The 21,062-nt window shown below is 45.7% G+C and overlaps 1 protein-coding gene across 16 annotated transcripts in view; it reads right to left on the bottom strand.

The window, feature by feature from the left end:
• The window catches only part of masp1 (MBL associated serine protease 1), a 167,798-nt gene that overhangs the window by 65,012 nt on the left and 81,724 nt on the right, over positions 1–21,062 (bottom strand). For 10 of the 16 annotated variants that reach the window (XR_011344402.1, XR_011344403.1, XR_011344401.1 and 7 more), the window contains exons 8-10: positions 19,337–19,415; positions 18,451–18,588; positions 10,900–10,974 (exon numbers count right to left, since the gene is read on the bottom strand). Coding sequence is in view for 12 of the 16 variants with exons in the window: in XM_069897695.1 (XP_069753796.1) it covers positions 10,900–10,974; positions 18,451–18,588; positions 19,337–19,415 (292 nt within the window). In the remaining 4 variants the exon portion in view is untranslated. Of the gene's footprint in view, positions 1–3,861; positions 4,046–5,073; positions 7,702–10,899; positions 10,975–18,450; positions 18,589–19,336; positions 19,416–21,062 lie in introns of those variants that run through there. The other 6 variants (XM_069897689.1, XM_069897684.1, XM_069897687.1 and 3 more) reach the window with 2 other exon arrangements.

Below are 21,062 nucleotides of genomic sequence, written 5' to 3'. Positions count from 1 at the left end.
TTCTTCATGTCCTTTGTTCCTGGAATGGTGCAAGAGTACAGCAGGCTCCAGAAGGTCCAGTGAGCAGAGGACTCTGTATTCCTGTGCTCTCCACCCTGACATCCCCTTGACGAGATGCCTTGATAGACATTGTTAGCTTGCAGCAGTGGACTGCGGTTTCCATGGATGGAAGACCATGAACTGTGGACTGGGCTGTTTTTTTCATTCAGTAAATATTTTCTGAAAGCCATCCTGAACTCAGATCCTTTCCATCAGCAGGTAGCATTGAAGAGAGCATTGCAATCTTCTCTCTATATCTAGCTTCATAAAGTTAGGAATTTGGGTTGAATGTATTCAAAAGATCACGAGGAGAGAGTGGATATGGCTGAGATGAGAGAGGATTTGTGCATCTGCTTTCAATGTCATACCAAAGGATAGGATGAGATAAAAGATGGGAATCACTAACCAGAGTCAGTGTGACAACTGCAGTTGGATAGGGCATTGTGAAGGGTTTGTCTACTGAGTCAGTGTGGGTGGATGTCAGAAACAGGAAGGGAGTGATCACTCTATTGGGCATAGACTTCAGGTCCCCAAATAGCCCTTGGAACACTGAGGAGCAGATAAGCTGGCAGATTTTGGAATGGTGCACAAATAACAGGGTTGTTACTATGGGAGACTTTAACTTCCCAAATATTGGCTGGCACCACCTTCCTGCAGGTGTGTCCAAGAAGAATTCCTGACACAGTATGTGGACTGGTCAACTAGAGAGGCCATACTGGATCCAGTACTGGCTAATGACCCTGGTCAGGTGGCAGTCCTCTCAGTGGGGGAGAATTTCAGTGACAGTGAACACAACTTTCTTATCTTTAGCATAGCTATGGACAAGGATATAAGCAGACAAAATGGGAGTGTTAAATTGGGGAAGGGCTAATTACAATGGAATGAGGCAAGATCTGGTGTGAAGAAATTGGGAACAGATGTCCTCGGGGAAATGCACAGAAGTAATGTCGAAGATGTTTAGGGACCACTTGCATGGGGTACTGTATAGATCGCACTGAGTCAAGGAAAAGGCGGTTGGATAAGGAAGCCATGGTTGACAAAAGAGGTAACACACTATTTAAGACAAAGAAAGAATCATACATAAGAATTAGGAAGCAAACGTAAGGAATGGCTCATGAGAATTATTTGGTAGTCAGGAAGAATTTAAAGAACTTAGAGTTTGAAGGGGGCATGATTAAGGAAAATCACAACGAGTTCTATGGATATGTGAAGAACAGTGACAGATAGGGCCACTTAACGATAAAGGAGATAAGGTAGGGAGTTCCAAGATGAATACTTTCAGCAGAGAGACAGATCTTTGTCACTGTGAGGTCAGTATAGAGCAGGTGTCTGTGCTGAAACATGTTCAGGTTTCAAAAGATGAAGTGCTGCATCTTCCTGAAAGTATTCAGATTGATAAATCCCCGAGACTGGAAGAGATAAATCCTAGGTTACTACAGAAAGTGAGGGAAGAGATTGCTGGGGCATTAGCAATTATCTTTATGTCCTTATGTCCTTCCTGACCACAGGGGAGGTACTGGAATATTGGAGAATGGCAATATGGTCCTCTTGTTTAAAAAAAGGTAATGGGGAGAATTCTTGGAATTATAGACTACTCAGTCTTGCATCAGTGATGGGAAAACTATTGGAGGGCATTCTTAAGGGCAGGATTTATGAGAAGCATAATCTCTCAGCAATAGTCAGCATGGCTTAGTGATGGGCATGTCGTGCCTCTCAAGCCTAATAGTGAGAAAAGAAATTGATGAAGGTAGGGCAGTAGGTGTGGTGTACCATGTATGTGGATTTTAGTAGGGCATTTGACAAGGTCCCCCATGGTAGACTTGTTCAGAAAGTCATGAGGCACAGGATCCATGGAACCTTGGCTATGTGGGTTCAGAATTGGCTTGCTTGCAGAAAGCAGAGGGTGGTAATAGATTTGACATATTCTGCCTGGAGGTCAGAATAGTAGAATTCTGCAGAGATCTCCTCTGGGCCCACTGATCTGTTATTTTTATAAATGACCCTGGACAAAGAAGTGGAAGGATGGGTCAGTAATTAGCAGATGATACCAAGGTTGGAGGTGTTGTGGATGGTATAGAAGGTTGCCATAGGTTATAGCAGGATATAGAGAGGATGCAGAGTTGGGGAGAGAAGTATCAGATGGAGTTCAATCTGGATAAGTGTGAAGTGATGAATTTTAGGAGGTCAGACTTGAAGGTGGAGAACTTGGTTAATGGCAGCATTCTTAACAGTGTGGAAGAACAGAAGGACTTTCGAGTCAAAATACTCAGATCACCATGCAGGTTGATAGGGTAGTTAAGAAATCTTATGGTACACTGGGGATTGAGTTCAAGAGTTGTGAGGTGATGTTGCAGCTCTATAAAACTCTGGTTAGACGATACTTGGAGTATTGTGTTCATTTCTGGTCATTACAGGAATAATGTGGAAGCTTTGAAGGGATGCAGAGGAGATTGACTAGGATGTTGCCTGGATTAGAGAATGTGTCTTATGAGGCAAGCTTAGCAGAGCTAGAGCTGATCTCTTTGAGTGAAGAAGGATGATAGGTGACTTAAATCTCCAAGATTATGAGAGGCATATATAGGATGGATATCTAACACCTTTTTCACAGGGCGACCATAGGTCAGTTTAAGGTAAGGGTGGAAAGCTTAGGGGAGACGTCATGGGTGAATTTTCTTTTTACACAGAGAGTCGTGGTGTCTGGTATGCATTGCCAGGGATGGTGGTGGAGGCTGGTCTAATAGGGACATTTAGAAGACTCTTAGATAGGCACATGGATGCAAGTGTTATGGGTGTGAGGTGGAGACGGTTTAAATTATTGAGTAGGCCTAAGTAAGTCAGCTAAGGGGCCTGTACTATGCTGTATTGTCTAAATATTATATGTTCCATGTATATGCTACATTTAGATACCACAGAGGTATGCAAGATGCAAAACTACAACATGATATATGTGCCAGGAGACAGTAGATATAAAAGTAGATAAATATTCAGTTATAGTAAGTGCAAAAAAATGTGATGTTTCAATAGTTTAGGCAGATCTTTTGGTGGACTTTGAGTGTTTCTGATCAGGGATGCTCCAAAGGGGGAAAATAAACTGTCCTTGAACCTAGAGATTCAGGTTTCTGTACCTTTTGCCTGAAGGTAGCAGTGAGAAGAGGTGGTGATGAGGGTCCCTTATAATGTAGGCTGCCTTAGGCAGCACTCACATCAATGTGTTGAATGGATAGGAAGTCAGGGCTGTGATGGACTGGGTCAGGCCTGCCACTTTCTGAAGCCATCTGCATTCCTGGGCACTCATGTTTCCGAACCAGGCTGTGATGCAATCAGTCAACACACTTTCTGCGATGCCCCTGGAGATTCTGCGGAGCCCTGGAGATTCTGCGGAGCCCTGGAGATTCTGCGGAGCCCTGGAGATTCTGCGGAGCCCTGGAGATTCTGCGGAGCCCTGGAGAGGTTCCATGGAGTATTTGATGAAGTGCTGAATTTCCTCAGTAAATGAGAGGCGTTGGTGTCCTGGCTGCAGATGACCCTCAGTTTGCAGACTCGCAGGAGCTGGAAAGAAGCAACACTCTCCACCTCCCTCCCATCAACACTCTCCATCCATCCATCAACCCTCTCTATGTCCATCCATCAATGAAAATCGGTGTGCATCTTGCCAAAGTCAACAATAAGCTCCTTGGTCTTGCTGACAATTGAGAACAAGATTTTGTTCTGGCACCACCTGACCACATTCTTAATTTCCATCCTGTACTCTGACTCCTCATTTCCTGTCATTTGGCCAACAATCGTTAGCAAATTTATAGATTGCAATGATGTTAAACTTACCTTTGTAATTGTGATTGGAGGGTCTGCTTATGAGGACGTGAAGATCCAGTTGCAAAGGGATGCTCAGAATCCAGGATTCCTGAGGATGGGACAGAGGGTGGTTCTGATGGGTGTTCCTGACTGGAAATTATGTACTCAATGACTGGTATGGAGACCATTATTGTGTGTATTTATATCTCAATGTCTGTGATTCAATAGGCAGAAGACAAAAAAAAGAGCAGCAATATAATCAAAGGTTCAGATGGTACTGGGGGAATAAAAAACCACTGGAAAGTACAGCAGAGCAGTGGCAACAGTATTTAATTGTGACAAATAAGAGATCAAATGTTAGAGTCGAGTGGGTCATTAGTCACATCTCGATAGGACAGTGGGGAAAGTAAGCAGATCAGAGGGGAGTAAGGGGGAGAGACGGCGGGGAGGCTGCAAGGGGAAGGGACATGAGGAGGAAAGACATGAAGGAGAGATCAGTGAGGGAGGAATGCGAGGGGAAGGACAAGAGAGGGAGGGACACAAGGGGGAGGTTGTGAGGGAGAGATATGTGGATGAGAAGATGACGAGAGGGTGTGAAGGGTAGGGAAGTGAGGGGGAGATCAGTGATACTAAGGGGATCAAGGTGGGGAGGACTGAGTTGAAGAGGAAGTAGGTGAGAGGGAACGAGGCAAGGGAGAATGAGGCGAGAAAGTGTGGTGAAAGGATAAAGATAAGCGACAACAGAGGCAATGGGGTGGAGGCAAGGGGGGACATAAGGGGAGTGGAGGAAAGGGTGCTAGCAGTGAGGGGGCAGAGATAAAGAAGATTGAGGAGGGAGTGGTGAAGTTGCTGGAGGTAAGGGATGAGGTAGAGATGGAGGGGACGGGGAGGTAAGGGAGGAGGCGGCGATGGGGGGGGGGAGGTGGCAAGGGGAGGGGATGGAGACACAGCCCTGGTTGTATAGTTGAACTTTTCCACCATATCTCTGCCACCCTCCAGGTGAATGCAGATTGAAGGTGAAGTCCCTGCCTGCCATTGTGTCATTGTTTGGGCTGGGGCAGTTCCGGCAGAGCCCATCCAGGGAAACACTCATCTGCCCTTCCCACATGAACACCCATGCTGTCCCAGGGCTAAGGAATCACTGTCATGGTATTCAAACAGAGATTATAGTCATGGACACAGTGCACATCTGGCTTCCTTCCTGCACATGGAAGAAAATGTTGAACTAGTGCAAGTGCACAGTTGATGTTACAAGCCTTTATTAAATCTGAATTGTGTAACATAAAATAGAGTGACAAGTCTGAGGAATGCCCCACGTCAGAGGAAGTTGGATAAGGACATGAGAAAAGATGTAGGTTTTGCAATGCCGAGCCTCACCAATAGGATTGAGTGTTGTGGGTGCTGAGCCTGCAGAGAATGTTGTTTTTTATTCATTCATGGGTGGTCGGCAAGGCCAACCTTTACTTCCATCGCTAATTGCTCAAGTGGAGTAACATGCTAGGGCATCAGGAAAACACAAGAACCAGGAACAGGACCATCAGCCCTCAAACTTGTTTCACCATTCAATACGATTGTGCTGACCCAATCTCAGCCTCAGCAGCACTTTCCTGGTCTCTCTTGATACCCTCTGTTGGCAGCTTGTCCCACACTCTCACTGCCCATCCGAGTCAACACTCTGTATACCTCCATTGCAGTTCAAATATCTGAAAATCTCCACACTTAATATATTCAATGACTCCACCTCCACAACTATCTGGAGGGGAGAATTCCAGAATTCATGATCCTCCAAGAAAAAAATTTCCCTCTCTTCATTTGAACTGGGTGGCTCTTGATCTGAAACCACGATCCCTTATTATAGAGATTCCCTGTGAGGGAAAACATCCTCTCCACACCCAATCTATCAATGCCCCTCACAACCTGATGTTTCAGTAAGGTCACCTCTTTTCCTAAACTAATGGAGAGCTCCATTCTGCTCATGATCCCTTCGTACATCAACTCTTTCATCCCAACAAAGAATCCAGTCTTATTCTATTCAACATCTATTCCACCTTGCCCCATCTACCTACAATCAGACCATACCTCTCCCATCCATGTACATAGTCAATATTCTCTTGAATGTTGAAATCTAACCTCTGTTGGCAGCTTCTCCCACACTCTCACTGCCCATCTGAGTGAAGAATTTCCCTCTAATGTTACACCATCTGAGTGAAGAATTTCCCTCTAATGTTACACCATCTGAGTGAAGAATTTCCCTCTAATGTTACACCATCTGAGTGAAGAATTTCCCTCTAATGTTACACCATCTGAGTGAAGAATTTCCCTCTAATGTTACACCATCTGAGTGAAGAATTTCCCTCTAATGTTACACCATCTGAGTGAAGAATTTCCCTCTAATGTTACACCATCTGAGTGAAGAATTTCCCTCTAATGTTACACCATCTGAGTGAAGAATTTCCCTCTAATGTTACACCATTTGAGTGAAGAATTTCCCTCTAATGTTACACCATCTGAGTGAAGAATTTCCCTCTAATGTTACACCATCTGAATTAAAGGATTTCTCCCCATTCCCCTCCATTTGTGAATTGCACATTTAGAACTTCTGATAATTTTGGCAGAAGCAGATGAGAAAGATCCCTCCCCAGTTGCTCTGTTGTAAACCCTCATCATCTTGAATGCCTCTATTCAGCAATCCTCAACCATTTGTTCCTTACAAGATCATTCTCACATTCCCCAGTCCCTGCACATAACTTAGTCCAACATCCTTGATATAACTCTGCTTAGTCTCCTCCGTACCTTCTCGAAGACCTGGACATTCTTCCTGGTGTCTAGAACAGAACACTAAGCTGAGGCATCCAGTGACTTGATTTTGCACGACTTCCTTGTTTTTATATTTAAAGCCTTATCAATGGCTGAGCAATCCTCAGTTCTCAGAGCCAAGCGCAGAATATATCAGGGAGGTTACCTGGCCTTCTCCCCAATGCCATTGACATGCTGGCACCAGCCATTATTCTGAGGAATTGTTCATTTTCTCTTTTAGCCACTTTGCATATTTGGAGATCTTGGTGTAGACCCCATATACCCGTTTGCTGCCACATTTTTCTGGTCCACCCCAGGACACCAGACCTTGAGCTACCCACCTCGCGGTGACTGGCTCAAAAGTAATGAATGCCCCTCCGCTGTCCCCTAAGCATGTGTCTCTCCCACCTTCATAGAAGCCAGCACAAAACATGTTATCAGTCACGTTGTAGCTGTCAGAGCGAGACTCATAACTGCTCCTGCACTCTGCCTGAAGTGTGACAGGTAGCTTCACGTACTGCAAGATATTTGACAGTGCTGCCTGATCACTTCCAAAACCATCCTCCATTGTTAGGTTCGAGTTGGTGATGCCCCACCCAGCTACCAACCCTAGGGTATTTGGTGATGGTCCTTCCATCTCCTGAAGAAGACTGGGCAAGCACAAAGGCATCACAAAAGCATTCATGGAGACCTTCTCCTTCATCTTTACCAAAGCAATGTCATTGTTGTAAGTTCTGGGATCAAAAGCTTTGTGAAGAATGATTTTTTCGACAGATCTCTTCACAGCATCTTTCTTTTGCCGGACATCGTGGAGTCCCAGATAGATGGTGACATACTCACTCAGCACCAGAGTGATGGAATTGTCCCGTCTCTGAGACCGCAATACATGGGCTGCTGTCAGTACCCACTTTCCAGAAAGCAAAGCCCCACTCCCAAACCACTTGTCCTTTGGGACTCGGGTCACATCCTCCACCACCATTAGTAACTGCCAGGGGAAGACTCCTGGGTGTGCGGTCCGTCCTCCAATAATCCGCTTGTTGAGTGGAGGCAAGGATCGAACTGGCTTTCCACAGACTATCATTGACAAATAAAAAGAGGTCAGCACTCCAGTTAAATAACCAAGGCACAGGACGGCCAAGTGTCAGACACTGATTACATGCTGTTGGTCATTTTGTATTCCATCATTCTTATCTTTCAAAAGCACTAGTAACAAAGAAAAACATCAGTCTCCCTTTAAATTTCCTGAACAGAATGAAATCAGAAATGAAAATGGGGCACATGCTAGTCCAACCAGCAACAGGTAATTAATGTGGCTTTACAGAGTAAATAAATGCTGGGTAAATATCTGGCAGCATATTAATTAGGCTGATCAAACTGGAGATAATATATAACTGCTGGCTAACACTACAGAATAAATTAATGTGGTTAAACTGGAACAATTTATAAATCTTGGTTGTACATTGCACAGGATGTTAGTGTGGCTAGACCAGACATCAGGAACAGAATGAGTAGGAATGCATTTTAATTATTACTGGTCTCAATTCTCAGAGAGAAGCTGGAAGGGAGTTTGGGGAACTAGGTCAATCAAGAACAATGTGTAGGACAAGACAGGAAAGTGGGAGAAACTGCCCAATGAGTTGAGGCAAAGAACAGTACAGAACTGGTCACAGTATTAGAAGAATGCAACAGGGGAATGAAAATGGAGCAGAAATATTTCAGGAAACGGATGAGGAAAAGATCAAATAACATCACATTTTATTCTTTTCAAATCACATCTAGAACAAAGCTCAAAAAGATCAGTGAAAAGTTTATATTCAAAATTAGATTACAAAAAATAGAAAAAAGGCCAGACAATAACTGTGGACAGAACAACATGGTTAATGTTTCAGGTTGGAATTGGGGAAGGGAGAAAAGCAAGTTGTCAATCTGGGTTCATCCCATTTGCCTTTCATTTGGTCCATATCTTTGAAGACCTTGCTCACCAATAATTATTGTGCATGAACTATTTTACTCCTGAATGGTATTTCATAAAGACTCGATATAATCTTCTACCTTTGGTTCACCAATGTGTTCCTGTATAAAAGCAAGCCTCCTGACAAAGGGACAATCCACAATTCAGGCCCTGAATTCCCATTCCGTGACTGTACAAAGGGACAATCCACAATTCAGGCCCTGAATTCCCATTCCGTGACTGTACAAAGGGACAATCCACAATTCAGGCCCTGAATTCCCATTCCGTGACTGTGTATTGAGGGATATTTTGCACCATTGCTATTGTCATAGAATCATTGCAGCAAAGGTCCTTCGGCCAAACTAGTCCTTATTGACCAAGCAGGCATTGTGGGTTAGTCTCATCTGCCTGCCTTTGGTTCGCATCCCTCTAAGCCCCTCCTATTCATAAATCGGTCCAAATGTATTTTCAATATTGTTGTTGTACCTTCTTTAACTGATTCTACCAAGTTCATTCTCACCTTAAACTATACCCTCTACTTCTTGAACATTCTACCCAGGGAAATCAACAGTGAGCATTCACTTTATCCATGCCTGTTATGACTTTGCAAACCTTTATGAAATACCTCCTTCAGCCTCCTTCATTCCGGGGAAATAAAGACACAACCTATCCAACCCTTCTCTATAATTCAACACCATCAGTCCTGGCAACATCTTTGTAAATCTCCTCTGCACCCCTTTCAATTTGCTCATGATCTTCCGACAGCTGGATGACCAGATCTGCAATCAATGTGGTCACATCAACACCTTGTATTGCTGAATTACAGAGTCCCAACCTTTGTACTCGATACCCTGCCCAATGGCCAGTGTGCCAAACACCTTACACACCTTATTGACCTGAGTTGCCACTATCAAGAAATTTTGCATCTGTACCCCAGGTCTCTCTGTCTAGGCCATATTCCAGGGCCCAACCATTCACCATGCAAGTCCTGACTGGTTCGATCTACCAAAGTGCAAATCACCACACATTTCAGAGTTAAATTCCATTTACAAGTCCTTGGTTCCCCAAATGATCTAGATCCTGTTGTAAACTTAGACTGTCTTCCACACTCTCCACTACATTGCCATACAAATTGTTAATTTAGATGACAAACAGCAGTGGCCCCAGCACCGACTCCTGTGGCACCCACTGATTGCAGGGCTCTAATCTGTAAATATCCTTCCACGACCACCCTCTGTCTCTTTCCACTAAACCAGTTGGGATCCAATGAGCCAGCTCACTTTGCATCCCATGTAATACATCCTTCCAGATTAACCTGTCATGTAGGACCTTGTCAAAGGTCTTGCTAAAGTCTATACGCATAACGTCCACTACCCTGCCCTCATCAATCCCCTTTGTCACCACTTCAAAAAATTCATGAGACATGATCTGACATGCACAAATCCATGGTGACCGTCTCCAATTAGTCCCTCACTACCAAATGCTGGTAGATCCTTCTCCTTGGAAACCTCTTCAGTAAATATCTGGCCAATGATGCCAAGTCCCCTGGCCGGCAGTCCCCTGGCCGGCAGTCCCCTGGCCGGCAGTCCCCTGGCCGGCAGTCCCCTGGCCGGCAGTCCCCTGGCCGGCAGTCCCCTGGCCGGCAGTCCCCTGGCCGGCAGTCCCCTGGCCGGCAGTCCCCTGGCCGGCAGTCCCCTGGCCGGCAGTCCCCTGGCCGGCAGTCCCCTGGCCGGCAGTCCCCTGGCCGGCAGTCCCCTGGCCGGCAGTCCCCTGGCCGGCAGTCCCCTGGCCGGCAGTCCCCTGGCCGGCAGTCCCCTGGCCGGCAGTCCCCTGGCCGGCAGTCCCCTGGCCGGCAGTCCCCTGGCCGGCAGTCCCCTGGCCGGCAGTCCCCTGGCCGGCAGTCCCCTGGCCGGCAGTCCCCTGGCCGGCAGTCCCCTGGCCGGCAGTCCCCTGGCCGGCAGTCCCCTGGCCGGCAGTCCCCTGGCCGGCAGTCCCCTGGCCGGCAGTCCCCTGGCCGGCAGTCCCCTGGCCGGCAGTCCCCTGGCCGGCAGTCCCCTGGCCGGCAGTCCCCTGGCCGGCAGTCCCCTGGCCGGCAGTCCCCTGGCCGGCAGTCCCCTGGCCGGCAGTCCCCTGGCCGGCAGTCCCCTGGCCTGCAGTCCCCTGGCCTGACCTCGCCATCATTTTTTAAATCACAGCACAACACTACACTAGCCGCTCTCCGGTCTTTTGACATAGGGCAGTCAGAGAGCAAAAATTGGTACAGCAATTGGAAAAAAAACTCTCCGGTCTAGTGAAAAGACCACTGAGAAGAGCAGCCTTACCTGGATGACAGGTAGGGAGATCCGTGCCCAGTTCATCATTCACCCAGAAGCTGTTCTCCATACAGGTATATGTACCTGCAGAAAATACAGTTCTCAGATTAACATGATCAAGATGGAAAATTATACAAAATGATATTTAACTTCCAACCTCCATAGATTTTGAAGGGTAGGAGGAAACTGGAGCCCCTGGGAAAACCCATGCAGACACAGGGAGAATATACAAATTTCTTACAGACAGCACGGGATTTGAACCTTTCACTGGCTCTGTAAAGCATCAGGGTAATCGTGTTGTTCAAGTTTCTTGTCACACATATGAAGGTGCAGTGTGTAGAGCTCGTCGAAAGAATCAAAGACTTGTTGATCCAAACCAAGGTTTTTATTAGCAAAAGACAGGAGCTCTTCACAGGTGGCCGACCAATCCGGAATGATCCGACCTGGCTAGGGACACAATCCTTTAAGGCCCAGACAGTAGGCGCGGCTAAGCTCTCAGCCAATCGCTGTAAGCACAGTCTAGATACTGTAACTATATACACTATATACATTGGTGATAGATCTGTACTATCACACAGTGATAAAGCTGAACACAATCTGCGAGAGTAATTCAGTGAGTTGAGCAGTGTGAGTGGGACATCTCATACTTAGTGGAGCAAATATATCGGCCGTCCTTTGGTTCGAAGAAGACACATTGTTGTGCAGTTCATCTGTGGTCACGAAGGTGACTTTGCAGTCCCAGTCTGGAAGTGCAGAGTCTAGCACAATGGGGGCACTGGAAGTCCATTGTTGTAACAGCGTGGCTGCTGCTTTGTGACACCATTCACGGTTTCCACCAGTTTTTGGCAGTGCCCATCTTCAAAACTGGTGTAGCACAGGGCTCGCCTATGGGATCTGTCCCCAGCCACAGCTTCTAGTTCTCTTGGCAAGATGTCACTGTTACATAGGGTTTCCTTCACAGCATCTTTAAAATGCTTGCATGGATGACCTTGACTTCCAGTCTTCAGTTCATCATGGAGCAATCACCAATGGCGAGGCATATGGTGATCATCCATTCTGATGACGTGTCCCACCCACAGCATCTGGGCTCTGATGATCAGAGGGACTTCATGCGACCCAAGACCTCTAGGTTCGAGACATGGTCTTGTCAAGGGATGCCAAGGATGGAATTTCTCCAGTTGTTTGATGTGATGTCAGGACCAAGTCCAGGTCTCACTTCCATATAGGAAAGAAGGGATGATCACAGCTCTGAGCAAGACTAGAACAAACATCAGCATTACATAGAAAGATGGTACAGAACAAAGGCCACAGTTTTAGTGTAAGATTCATTCAGGAGCCCTTAGAGTAATAACATTCTGGTTAAAATCAAACATTGCAGACTTGAAATTTCACCGTACTGTGGGGCAGCGCCATTCACAGCAGTTGAGCAATTCCACGAGTTTTGGAGAGCATGTGCCTGGGAAATATGGTTCCTCATTCCTTGGGAGGTCTTTTACTTTCCTTTGCATAATTTTTCCAAAATAAAATTCCTCCAAATGACAACTGCAGACTGCCATGTCAAATTTGTCTGCAGGAAGTTTTTCAACTTCCTTGGCTTATTCACAAAAGAATCAGGTCAAATTCTTCTGAAACTCTCCTATTTGAAGGAACAAAACTCAAAATGCATTCTCTGCTGTCACTATCCTCTCGGACCAATGGTGACCTCAAGCACAAGCTGGCACATTGTCTTGGTCAGGGTCACTGCCACCCTCAGCAATCCAGTCACAGCACATTCAAGATTGCCTCTGATCTATAACATCTCTGCTTCCCAATTTCCTTATGACTCAGAGGGTGATCATTCACCTCATCGGTCTGTTGGCTCCATTTGCCATTTAATACCCTGTTATCTATTCTCTCAAACACATTCCAGATCTTTCAATCATCCATCTGGATTAAGGGTAACCGAAAGTGGTCAATTAACCAAAAACCCAGGTGAGTTTGGGATATGTGAGGAAGCCAGGGTAGTCGGGGACACCCATAATCTCATACTCCACATCGCACTCCGTATGACACTCGAAGTCAAGCTCAAAGCCACTGAAGCAGTTGTCATAACTTCAGCACCAATATTCCAGCCATTTTGTCAAGTTGCTTCCCCGACTCCATGCTCAAGAACAAGAAAACTTATTCACGTTTTTAGTCCACAAGCCCAAACAGAGAATGGATGCACATTTGTCTAAGTCTGGTTATTTGTCACAAAATATCCAGTGCAATGACAGGGTTCTTCTGCGAGCAGTACTCCAGATGCAGCCTCATTGGTACCCTGTATCGTTGCACCAGAACATCTGTGTTCTTGAATTCATTCCCTGCAGGAATGAGGGCCAACATTCCATTTGCCTTCATGATTAGCTTTTCATCTGCAAACCAACATTTGGTCATTCATGTATCACCACTTCCAATTCCTTCTACACAACAGCTTGCTGGAATCTTTCACCATATAAATAATAATCTAATCTATTATTGCTTCCATAGTGGATCTCACATTTAACAGCGTTGTATTCGATATGCCAGATCCTTGCCCACTAAAAACCTATCTATTTCTCTCTGCAAACTCCATATCCTCTGCAAAATTGGCTTTCCTGCTCAGTTTTGTGTCATCAGCAAAAATAGATATGCTACAATTAATGCCCTCTTTCAAATCATTAATGTATATCACGAACAGTTGCGGGCCCAGCACCTGCGGCACCCCGCTCACCACTGATTGCCAACCAGAAAAGTGCCAATTTATCCCAACTCTCTATTTTCTATTGGTTAACCAATCCTCTATCCTCTATCACCCCAACTCCATGCATTCTTATCTATGGAGAAGTCTTTTATGCTGCACTTATTGAATGCCTTCTGGTAAACCAAGTTCCCCTCTATCGACTTGTCATACAGCACCAGTGCTTACTGAATCCATGCTGTGTCTGCCTAATGGAACCATTTCTATCCAGATGGCTTGCTATTTCTTCTTTACTGATAGCTTCAAGCATTTTCTTGACTACAGATTTTAAGATATCTGGTGTATAGTTAAACAAGAACATCTGCAGACGCTAGGGCAGTACACATAAGTGCTGGAGAAAATCAATATATAATGCAGAAGCCATAGAAAATAAAAGATAGTTGATGTTTCAGGCCTGAGCCCTTCTTCAGGATTGGCCTATGTTTTTTTCAGTACCCTGGGGTGCATTCCATGGAGCATATCAACCTTTAGTCCCACTAGTTTGCTCAGTGCTACCTCTTTAGTGACATTGATTGCATACATAACATCTCTCTTTACCGTGTTAACTGTGTCCTCCACTATGAGGACTAACACAACACAGTTGTTCAAAGCCTTGGTCACTTCTGTATTACCCAATGTTATTTTTCCCTTCTCAAATTAACCCAACAGCCAATAATCCAATATTGAGTGGCTTGTTGTCACATGTACAGTCAATCTGCCAGAACAGTGGCTACTGAATACATGGATTTTGCAAAAATGGGATGGGATGATGGTGATCCTAGCAGTGAGAGGAATGAATAGTTTGGCAAATAACAGCATCTACAGAAAACCTATTGTTTCTGTGAGGTAGTGGGGGCTTGGTGACTCTTTGCTGTATGCTGAGATTACCAAGATATTCCCTCGGGCGTGTGTGGGGAAGGGGGGGGTGGGGTGGTAAGTCCATGAGGGGATGCAGGCGGTCAGGGTCTGGCATTTTCACCCCATTCTCCACCAAACAACCGAGTGGTCCGGAAGATACACTTGTCGAAATTGTTGGTTAAGTTTAGCCGAATAGCAGTCTGAAAAAATTTCTCAAGCTTGGCATCATGGTCCTGCGTGTCATGGCCGCAGATGGTGACATTATCCAGATACGGGAAAGTAGCTGTTAGCCCGTTCTGGTATACCATCCGTTCCATTTACCGCTGGAAAACCGTGACACCATTCGTGACCCCAAAGGGTACCCTGAGGAATTGATAGAGCCGCCCATTCGCTTAAAAGGCTGTGAAAAGTCGGTCTTCTCGGCGGATCGGGAGCTGGTGATAGGCCAAACGCAAGTCAGTGGTGGAGGACACATGATATTTGGCGATCTGATTCACCACATCTGTAATCCGTGGAGGGGGTACACATCCAGAAGTGTAAAGCGGTTGAGTGTCTGGATATAGTCAACCACCATCCGCGGATTCTCCCCGTTTTTAACAACCATCACCTGGGCTCTCCAGGGACTTGAGCTGGGCTTGATAATACCCTCATCCAGCAATCAGCACACCTCGCTTCTGATGAATTTCCTATCTTCATAACTATACTGCCGGCTTTTGGTGGCCACTGATTTCCAGCCATGGGTGAGGTTTGCGAAGAGTGCTGGAGGAGCGATCCGGAGGGTGGAGAGGCTACAAGTGGGGCGCTGGGGCAGGTGGCTTGGGCTGTCGCTGGCAGGAGGCCTCCGAGGTGGAGTGGTTACAGAGAGAATGGGGCTGGGGTCTCCCAGAGTACAAGGAAACAGTTCGGAACTGGCACTGAGAATCCAGTCCCAGCAATACGAGAGCGCACAGTTGGGGAAGGACTAATAGGACTAAAAATCAGTAAATGTGATGCCCTGGACTTTCAGGGTCACCACACAATACCCCTTTACCCCAGTCGTGTGACCTGGTCGCCAATGAAATCTTCTGGTCAGTGGAGAGAATGACCAGTCCGCAACTGTGGGCCAGGTCTGGACGGATAAAACTCTCAGTTGACCCCGAGTCAAATAAGCAATTGGTATGGTGTCCATGCACTTTAATCAGTTCCATTGCTTTTGTAAGGGGATGGGGGAAGTCCTGGTCCAGGGTCACTGATGCAGTGACCTGTGCTGGGAACAGTGGAATCTTACGTGATGACGTCACGCAGCGTCAGGCCTGAAGTGCACTATGTGTGTGTGGTGACGTCACAGAAGCAGTCGGGCTGGAGCGGTCAGCATCAAGGAGCTGGGGCTGCTGCCTGTAGCCTGCTGGGGTGTTGGCCAGCCAACAGTAAGTGTTGGGGGTCACTGCTTGCAGTCAGCGGTGGTGGGGCAGTCAGTTGTTGGTGGTAGCGGTGGTGGGTACCTGGTCAGCAGCGGCGGAGGCGGCAGGTCGCTGGTCGGCAGCGTCGGCCGTGACGTGGGTACCTGGTTGGCAGCAGTGATGAGGTCGGGGCCAGGGCCTGGGCGGTCGTTGCTCCGTGTGGTATGTCCAAGCAGGCCAACATCATTGCGGTGAGGGTAGGCTATACCTTCTGCGCTCGGCACCTTCCCCATGATGTCAGGTCCTGCTGCGCGGTGGAGCCCTCGCTCTCATTGGACGAGAGCTCTGAAGAAGAGATGTTTGAATGGGAGGGTGATGGTTGGGCCTCACACGAGATGCTGTGTTTGACTGTGGCCATTTTGGAGCGACAGACTACAGCAAAGTGGCCATTTTTAAGGCACTTCTGGCACCCAGCTTTCCTTGCCGGACACTGGGGCCTACAGTGCTTGTCCCTCCCACAGAAGTAGCACTTTGGGGTCGCATCAGGCAGTGTAGCGGTGGCCGACAAGCCTTTGGTGGCCCGTGGGGTAGTAGGGTTGAAGGAGGGCATCCTACTCACTTCATAGTGTGGAGTTCAGCCCTGAAAGTAAGCATCCATACTTAAGACCGCACCCTCCATTGTCTCTGCGATGCGGATCATGTCCTCTAGGTTTTCTACCCCATGCTCTAGCAGGCGCTGCCTCACCTCATTCGATCGGACCCCGCCCACGTAAGCATCCCGAATGAGATCGTCAGTGGTCTCAGCAGTAGTTTTCTCTGTGCCCAGTGTCCTTAGTGCTTGGCTATAAGCCCTACAGGACTCACCGGGCAGTTGCCTCCTGGTCGCTAGTTTGTACTGGGCGTAGACCCTGTTTACAGGTCGCTCGTAGAGTCCTTTCAGCACCTTCATGGCTGAGGCGTAAGTGGCTGCATCCTGGATGCTCTCATAGACTCTCGGGGACACCATAGACATGAATACTAATAGTCGATGGCCGTCCTCCACCATGGCAGGGTCAGAAAGTTGTAGGTAAGCTTCAAAAGACCTCACCCAGTGCTTAAAGTCATTCAGCGCTGTAGTCAACTGCGGGATGTTGAGGCGTTCCGGTCACAGCATAAGCTCCATCCCTTGAAAACTTTCTAGTTAATAAAATTGTAGTGCACGTTGAAAGAATCAAAGGCTTGTTGATCCAAACCAAGGCTTTTATTAACTAGAAGAGTGGAGCGTATCACATGTAGGTCGACCAGTCCAGAATGATCTGGGTCTGGCTAGGAGCAATCCTTTAAGACCTGCCAGTAGGCTTGGCCACGCTCTCAGCCAATCACAACCAGCCTATACCACAATATATGTACAATCACACATTGGTGATAGAATCCATACTATCACCCCCACCCCCCCACACCACCAACATGATCTACCGGGATTGTTGTCTGAAGAGGGCATGCAAAATCAAATAAGAACACCTTCCACCCCTCATATATCATCTTTCAGCTGCTCCCATCGGGGAAGAGATACAGGAGTATCAGGAACAACCCCACCAGGCTGAGGAACAACTTCTTCCCACAAGCAGTGAGAATGCTGAACGACCAAAGGAACTGCTCACACTGACCATTCATGAAACAATATTTATTTATTTGTATAGATGAATATTTGTCCTGCGTATGTATTGTTTGTCTCTATGTGTGCTATGTCTGGTTGCGTGACTGCGTGTTTTGTACTGAGGACTGGAGAACACTGTTTAATCGGGTTGTACTTGTGCAATTAATTGACAAACTTGACTTGATCTTTTAGAAACAAAATTGTGAAAGGGATAGGTAAGATAGAGGCAGGAAAATTATTTCCACTGGTAGGTGAGACTTACTAGGGGACATAGCCTGTAGATCAGTGGTTCTCAACCTTTTTCCTTCCACTCACATCCCACTAAGTATTCCCTAGGCCATTGGTGCTCTGTGATGAGCAAGGGGTTGCTTAAGGTCGGATGTGAGTGGGAAGGTAAGGTTGAGAATCACTGCTCTAGACCCAATTGTTACTGGAATATTTTGCTTGAGAAAAATTGTCAATGGCCCATTTCCTTTGGAGTTATGAAACCGTGAACATAACAAGTCAATTAGGGACGATTAAAACAGTGGTTTTCAAATTTTTTCTTTCCACCCACATCCCACTGTAAGCAATCCTTACTAATCACAGAGCCCCGATCACATAGGGAAAACTTAAAGTGGTCTGTGAGTGGAAAGAAAACGGTTGAGAACCTCTGCGATTCAGGGGAGTAGATTTAGGGAGGAACTCAAATAGTGGCTCTGGGGAATTCTCACCCCAAGGAAGCAGTCACTGGAGGCTGCTTCACTAAATCTGTTAGATAGGAGACAGAGTTGGGTAGATTTATAAACAGAAGGGGAATTAAGGATCATTGTCAAAAGGCAGATGGGTGGAGCTGAGTCCATGGGCAGATCTTATTGAGAGGTGGATCAAGTTTGATATCAAATGGCCGACTCCTGCTCCTATTTGTACTCTTCTTCAATGCCCCATTCAACTATAACTGATCTACTTACTGTTCAGTTCTGGCTCCATTTGATAAAATAATGCATGGCACGAATAGTCAATTTGACTCCCAAATAGTGTGAGATTGTCCTTTGAATGGAATGTGATGAATCCATCCTCCAGCAGCCGGGGAGTCCCACAGTCTATAACTGGGTACAAAAAATCCTTCAGTAAATACATCTCAAGTAATCACAGTACCAGTTCAAGCCTTCTGCACGGTGACCTCAAATTTCTATTATTGCACATTGCACGTCTCAATCGGAGAGCCAATCACAGTACAGTTACAGCACAGTATCAGGCCCTTGAGCTAACCATGAGTTTAACTAATCTGACCCATCTACACCTGGTCCATTCCTGCCTCTATGTGTTCCTATCAAACATTGCTATCATAATCCAAGGCGTTTCTTGATTTGTCCTTTCCCCAAGGATCCATCCTCCTCATTTCCTCACCTCCAACTGTTCAGTCAGTGCTGCTATTCTAAAAACAAACTGTGCCACAGTGGATACAGCAAGTTTTTCTTTTTGGATTGACAGACGTTGATATGATTTAATAGAAGTATAAAATCTGTCCATTTATTTATTACACAGAGTGGTGGGAATGCACTGCCGGGGTGGAGTAGAGATTGATAATAATAAGGGCATTTAAAAGGCTCTTAGAGAGGCACATGGATGCAAGAGAAATGGAGGCGGGTGGGGGGGGGGGGGGGGAGGGGATGTTATGGACTGTGAGGGTAGGGAAGGATTAGACTGACAGAGTAGGTTTATACAAGTGGCACAACATTCTAGGTGAAGGATCTGCACTGAGGTGCTCTGTCCTGATGGTCTATGTTCTAACTTTTCTCAGTTAGGATGATGGTCATTGACCAGAAATGTAGTGATCCCGAGATCATTAATTACCTTTACAGGTAGGAATTCCACTGCTCCAAGTCCCTGATTTCAGGCATTCAATTTGATAGGCTTCCACCTCATCTCCACCCTGCAACAAAGCCAACCTTACATCAAAACAAAGAATTGTTAATTTTCACTTGTAACAAAATACAATGAAAATCTGTATTCCGTGTGCTATCCATGCACGTCACCCCATACCTTTGGACTGATAGATCCCTGGACCAGACAGGATATACCATAGCTGACTACAGGAATGGAGGGAGAGATTGCTGGGTTCTAATTTAAATTTATTTTTAAAAAAATTTGACCCAAGCCTGCCAGGAGCAGACAAGGGCACGAAACCCAATTTGTAGTGCCATCTTCCAAGACAGTTAAAGCATGGAATAATCTTCACCCGATCATCCTCACACAACCAGACCCAATTAAATTTAAGGTAGCTCTTCTTCAGGAATCTCCTCCTTAAGCTACTATTACCTGATTTTAGGAAATATTACTTAGCATCCCAGTTAAGATACCCCACATCTTTATTTGAAGAAGGTGAACCACCAAAATGGGTTTACATAGGATTACATAGCATGGAGGAGGGAGTGGCAGAAGATTTCATTTACAACACAAATAACAAATTAATAAATAAAAGAACAGATAACCCCATCCTAAAACATCTAGTAACAGTCTGGATGAAAATTAATGATTGTATTGTTACGTGTCATTATGGTTTTGGATAAATATGTCTTTAAAAGAGATAGATTGTGGGGGTTTAGGGTAGGTCACTTCATAAAGTAAAACTTCACAAAAGACATATCATTTAAAATGCAAGAGCTTTGCTGAACCTGGACGTTGAGGCTCTGAGTGATTTTGCAGAGACAATGGAACTGCTTTGGAAACTTCAAAAGGAGGTGCAAATTGGAACAGGTTTGGAGTCTTGGGATTGGTTTTTGGTTTTAGGTTTTAATAAGCAGAAAGAGGAAAAAACGAACAGGATTCTTCTGTGAGAGAGAGAGAGAGATCAGTTCGACAGAAGCAGTTGAGGCTGCAATGTGGCAAACTGGCAGCTTATTAAAACCCCATTTTGAAGACAGGTTGTGAGTTCAGCCTGTACAAAATCTTTGTAGTCCTTACAAGAGGAAATGTCTGGCTAGAGTGTTTCTCCTGAAATAAGGGAAATGGGAGGAACACTGTGTGACCTGAAAGGAGAAGTTAACATTTGGAAAACCCATGATGGGGCAAGTTTCTTCAACAAGACTCTGAATTGACTAATTGGAGGAAATCAGATTGTGTGTGTTCAGTGCACAGCAAATTTCTCTCTGAAACCAACAAGAACCTTCCTGAGCAGTAACCATTTAACTTTAAGCACTAGAGCCTAATGAAGATTCATAAATGTTAAATTCTGTGCACAGTATAAGAATTGCCTGATACCAATGAACTTGAAGAAGTGATAAGTGAATGATTAGACTATGAAACAAATAACTTTCCTGAACATATACAGATGATATACACTGCGCTTAGAATTAGAAGGAGAATAAGTTAGGTCAAGTTCATAGTAATAAGTTTAAGATTAATCTTATTATTATGTTTAAAGAAAATTAAAAGCAATTTTTGTTTTAAGTAACCAATGTTTTGGTGAAATTCTATTGGGGTTGGGTTTTGGAGTCCTCTGGGCTTGCAACAATATCAGTAAAGAGATTGTAATATTGCCAAAAGCACCCTTAATATGCAATAAACTGATGCCTATGAA

This window comes from Narcine bancroftii, chromosome 9 (genome assembly GCF_036971445.1).
Source record: "Narcine bancroftii isolate sNarBan1 chromosome 9, sNarBan1.hap1, whole genome shotgun sequence".
NCBI classification, from domain to species: Eukaryota; Metazoa; Chordata; class Chondrichthyes; order Torpediniformes; family Narcinidae; genus Narcine; species Narcine bancroftii.
The sequence above is the reverse complement of the archived record's forward strand: the minus strand, read 5'-3'. Positions and strand labels throughout refer to the sequence as shown.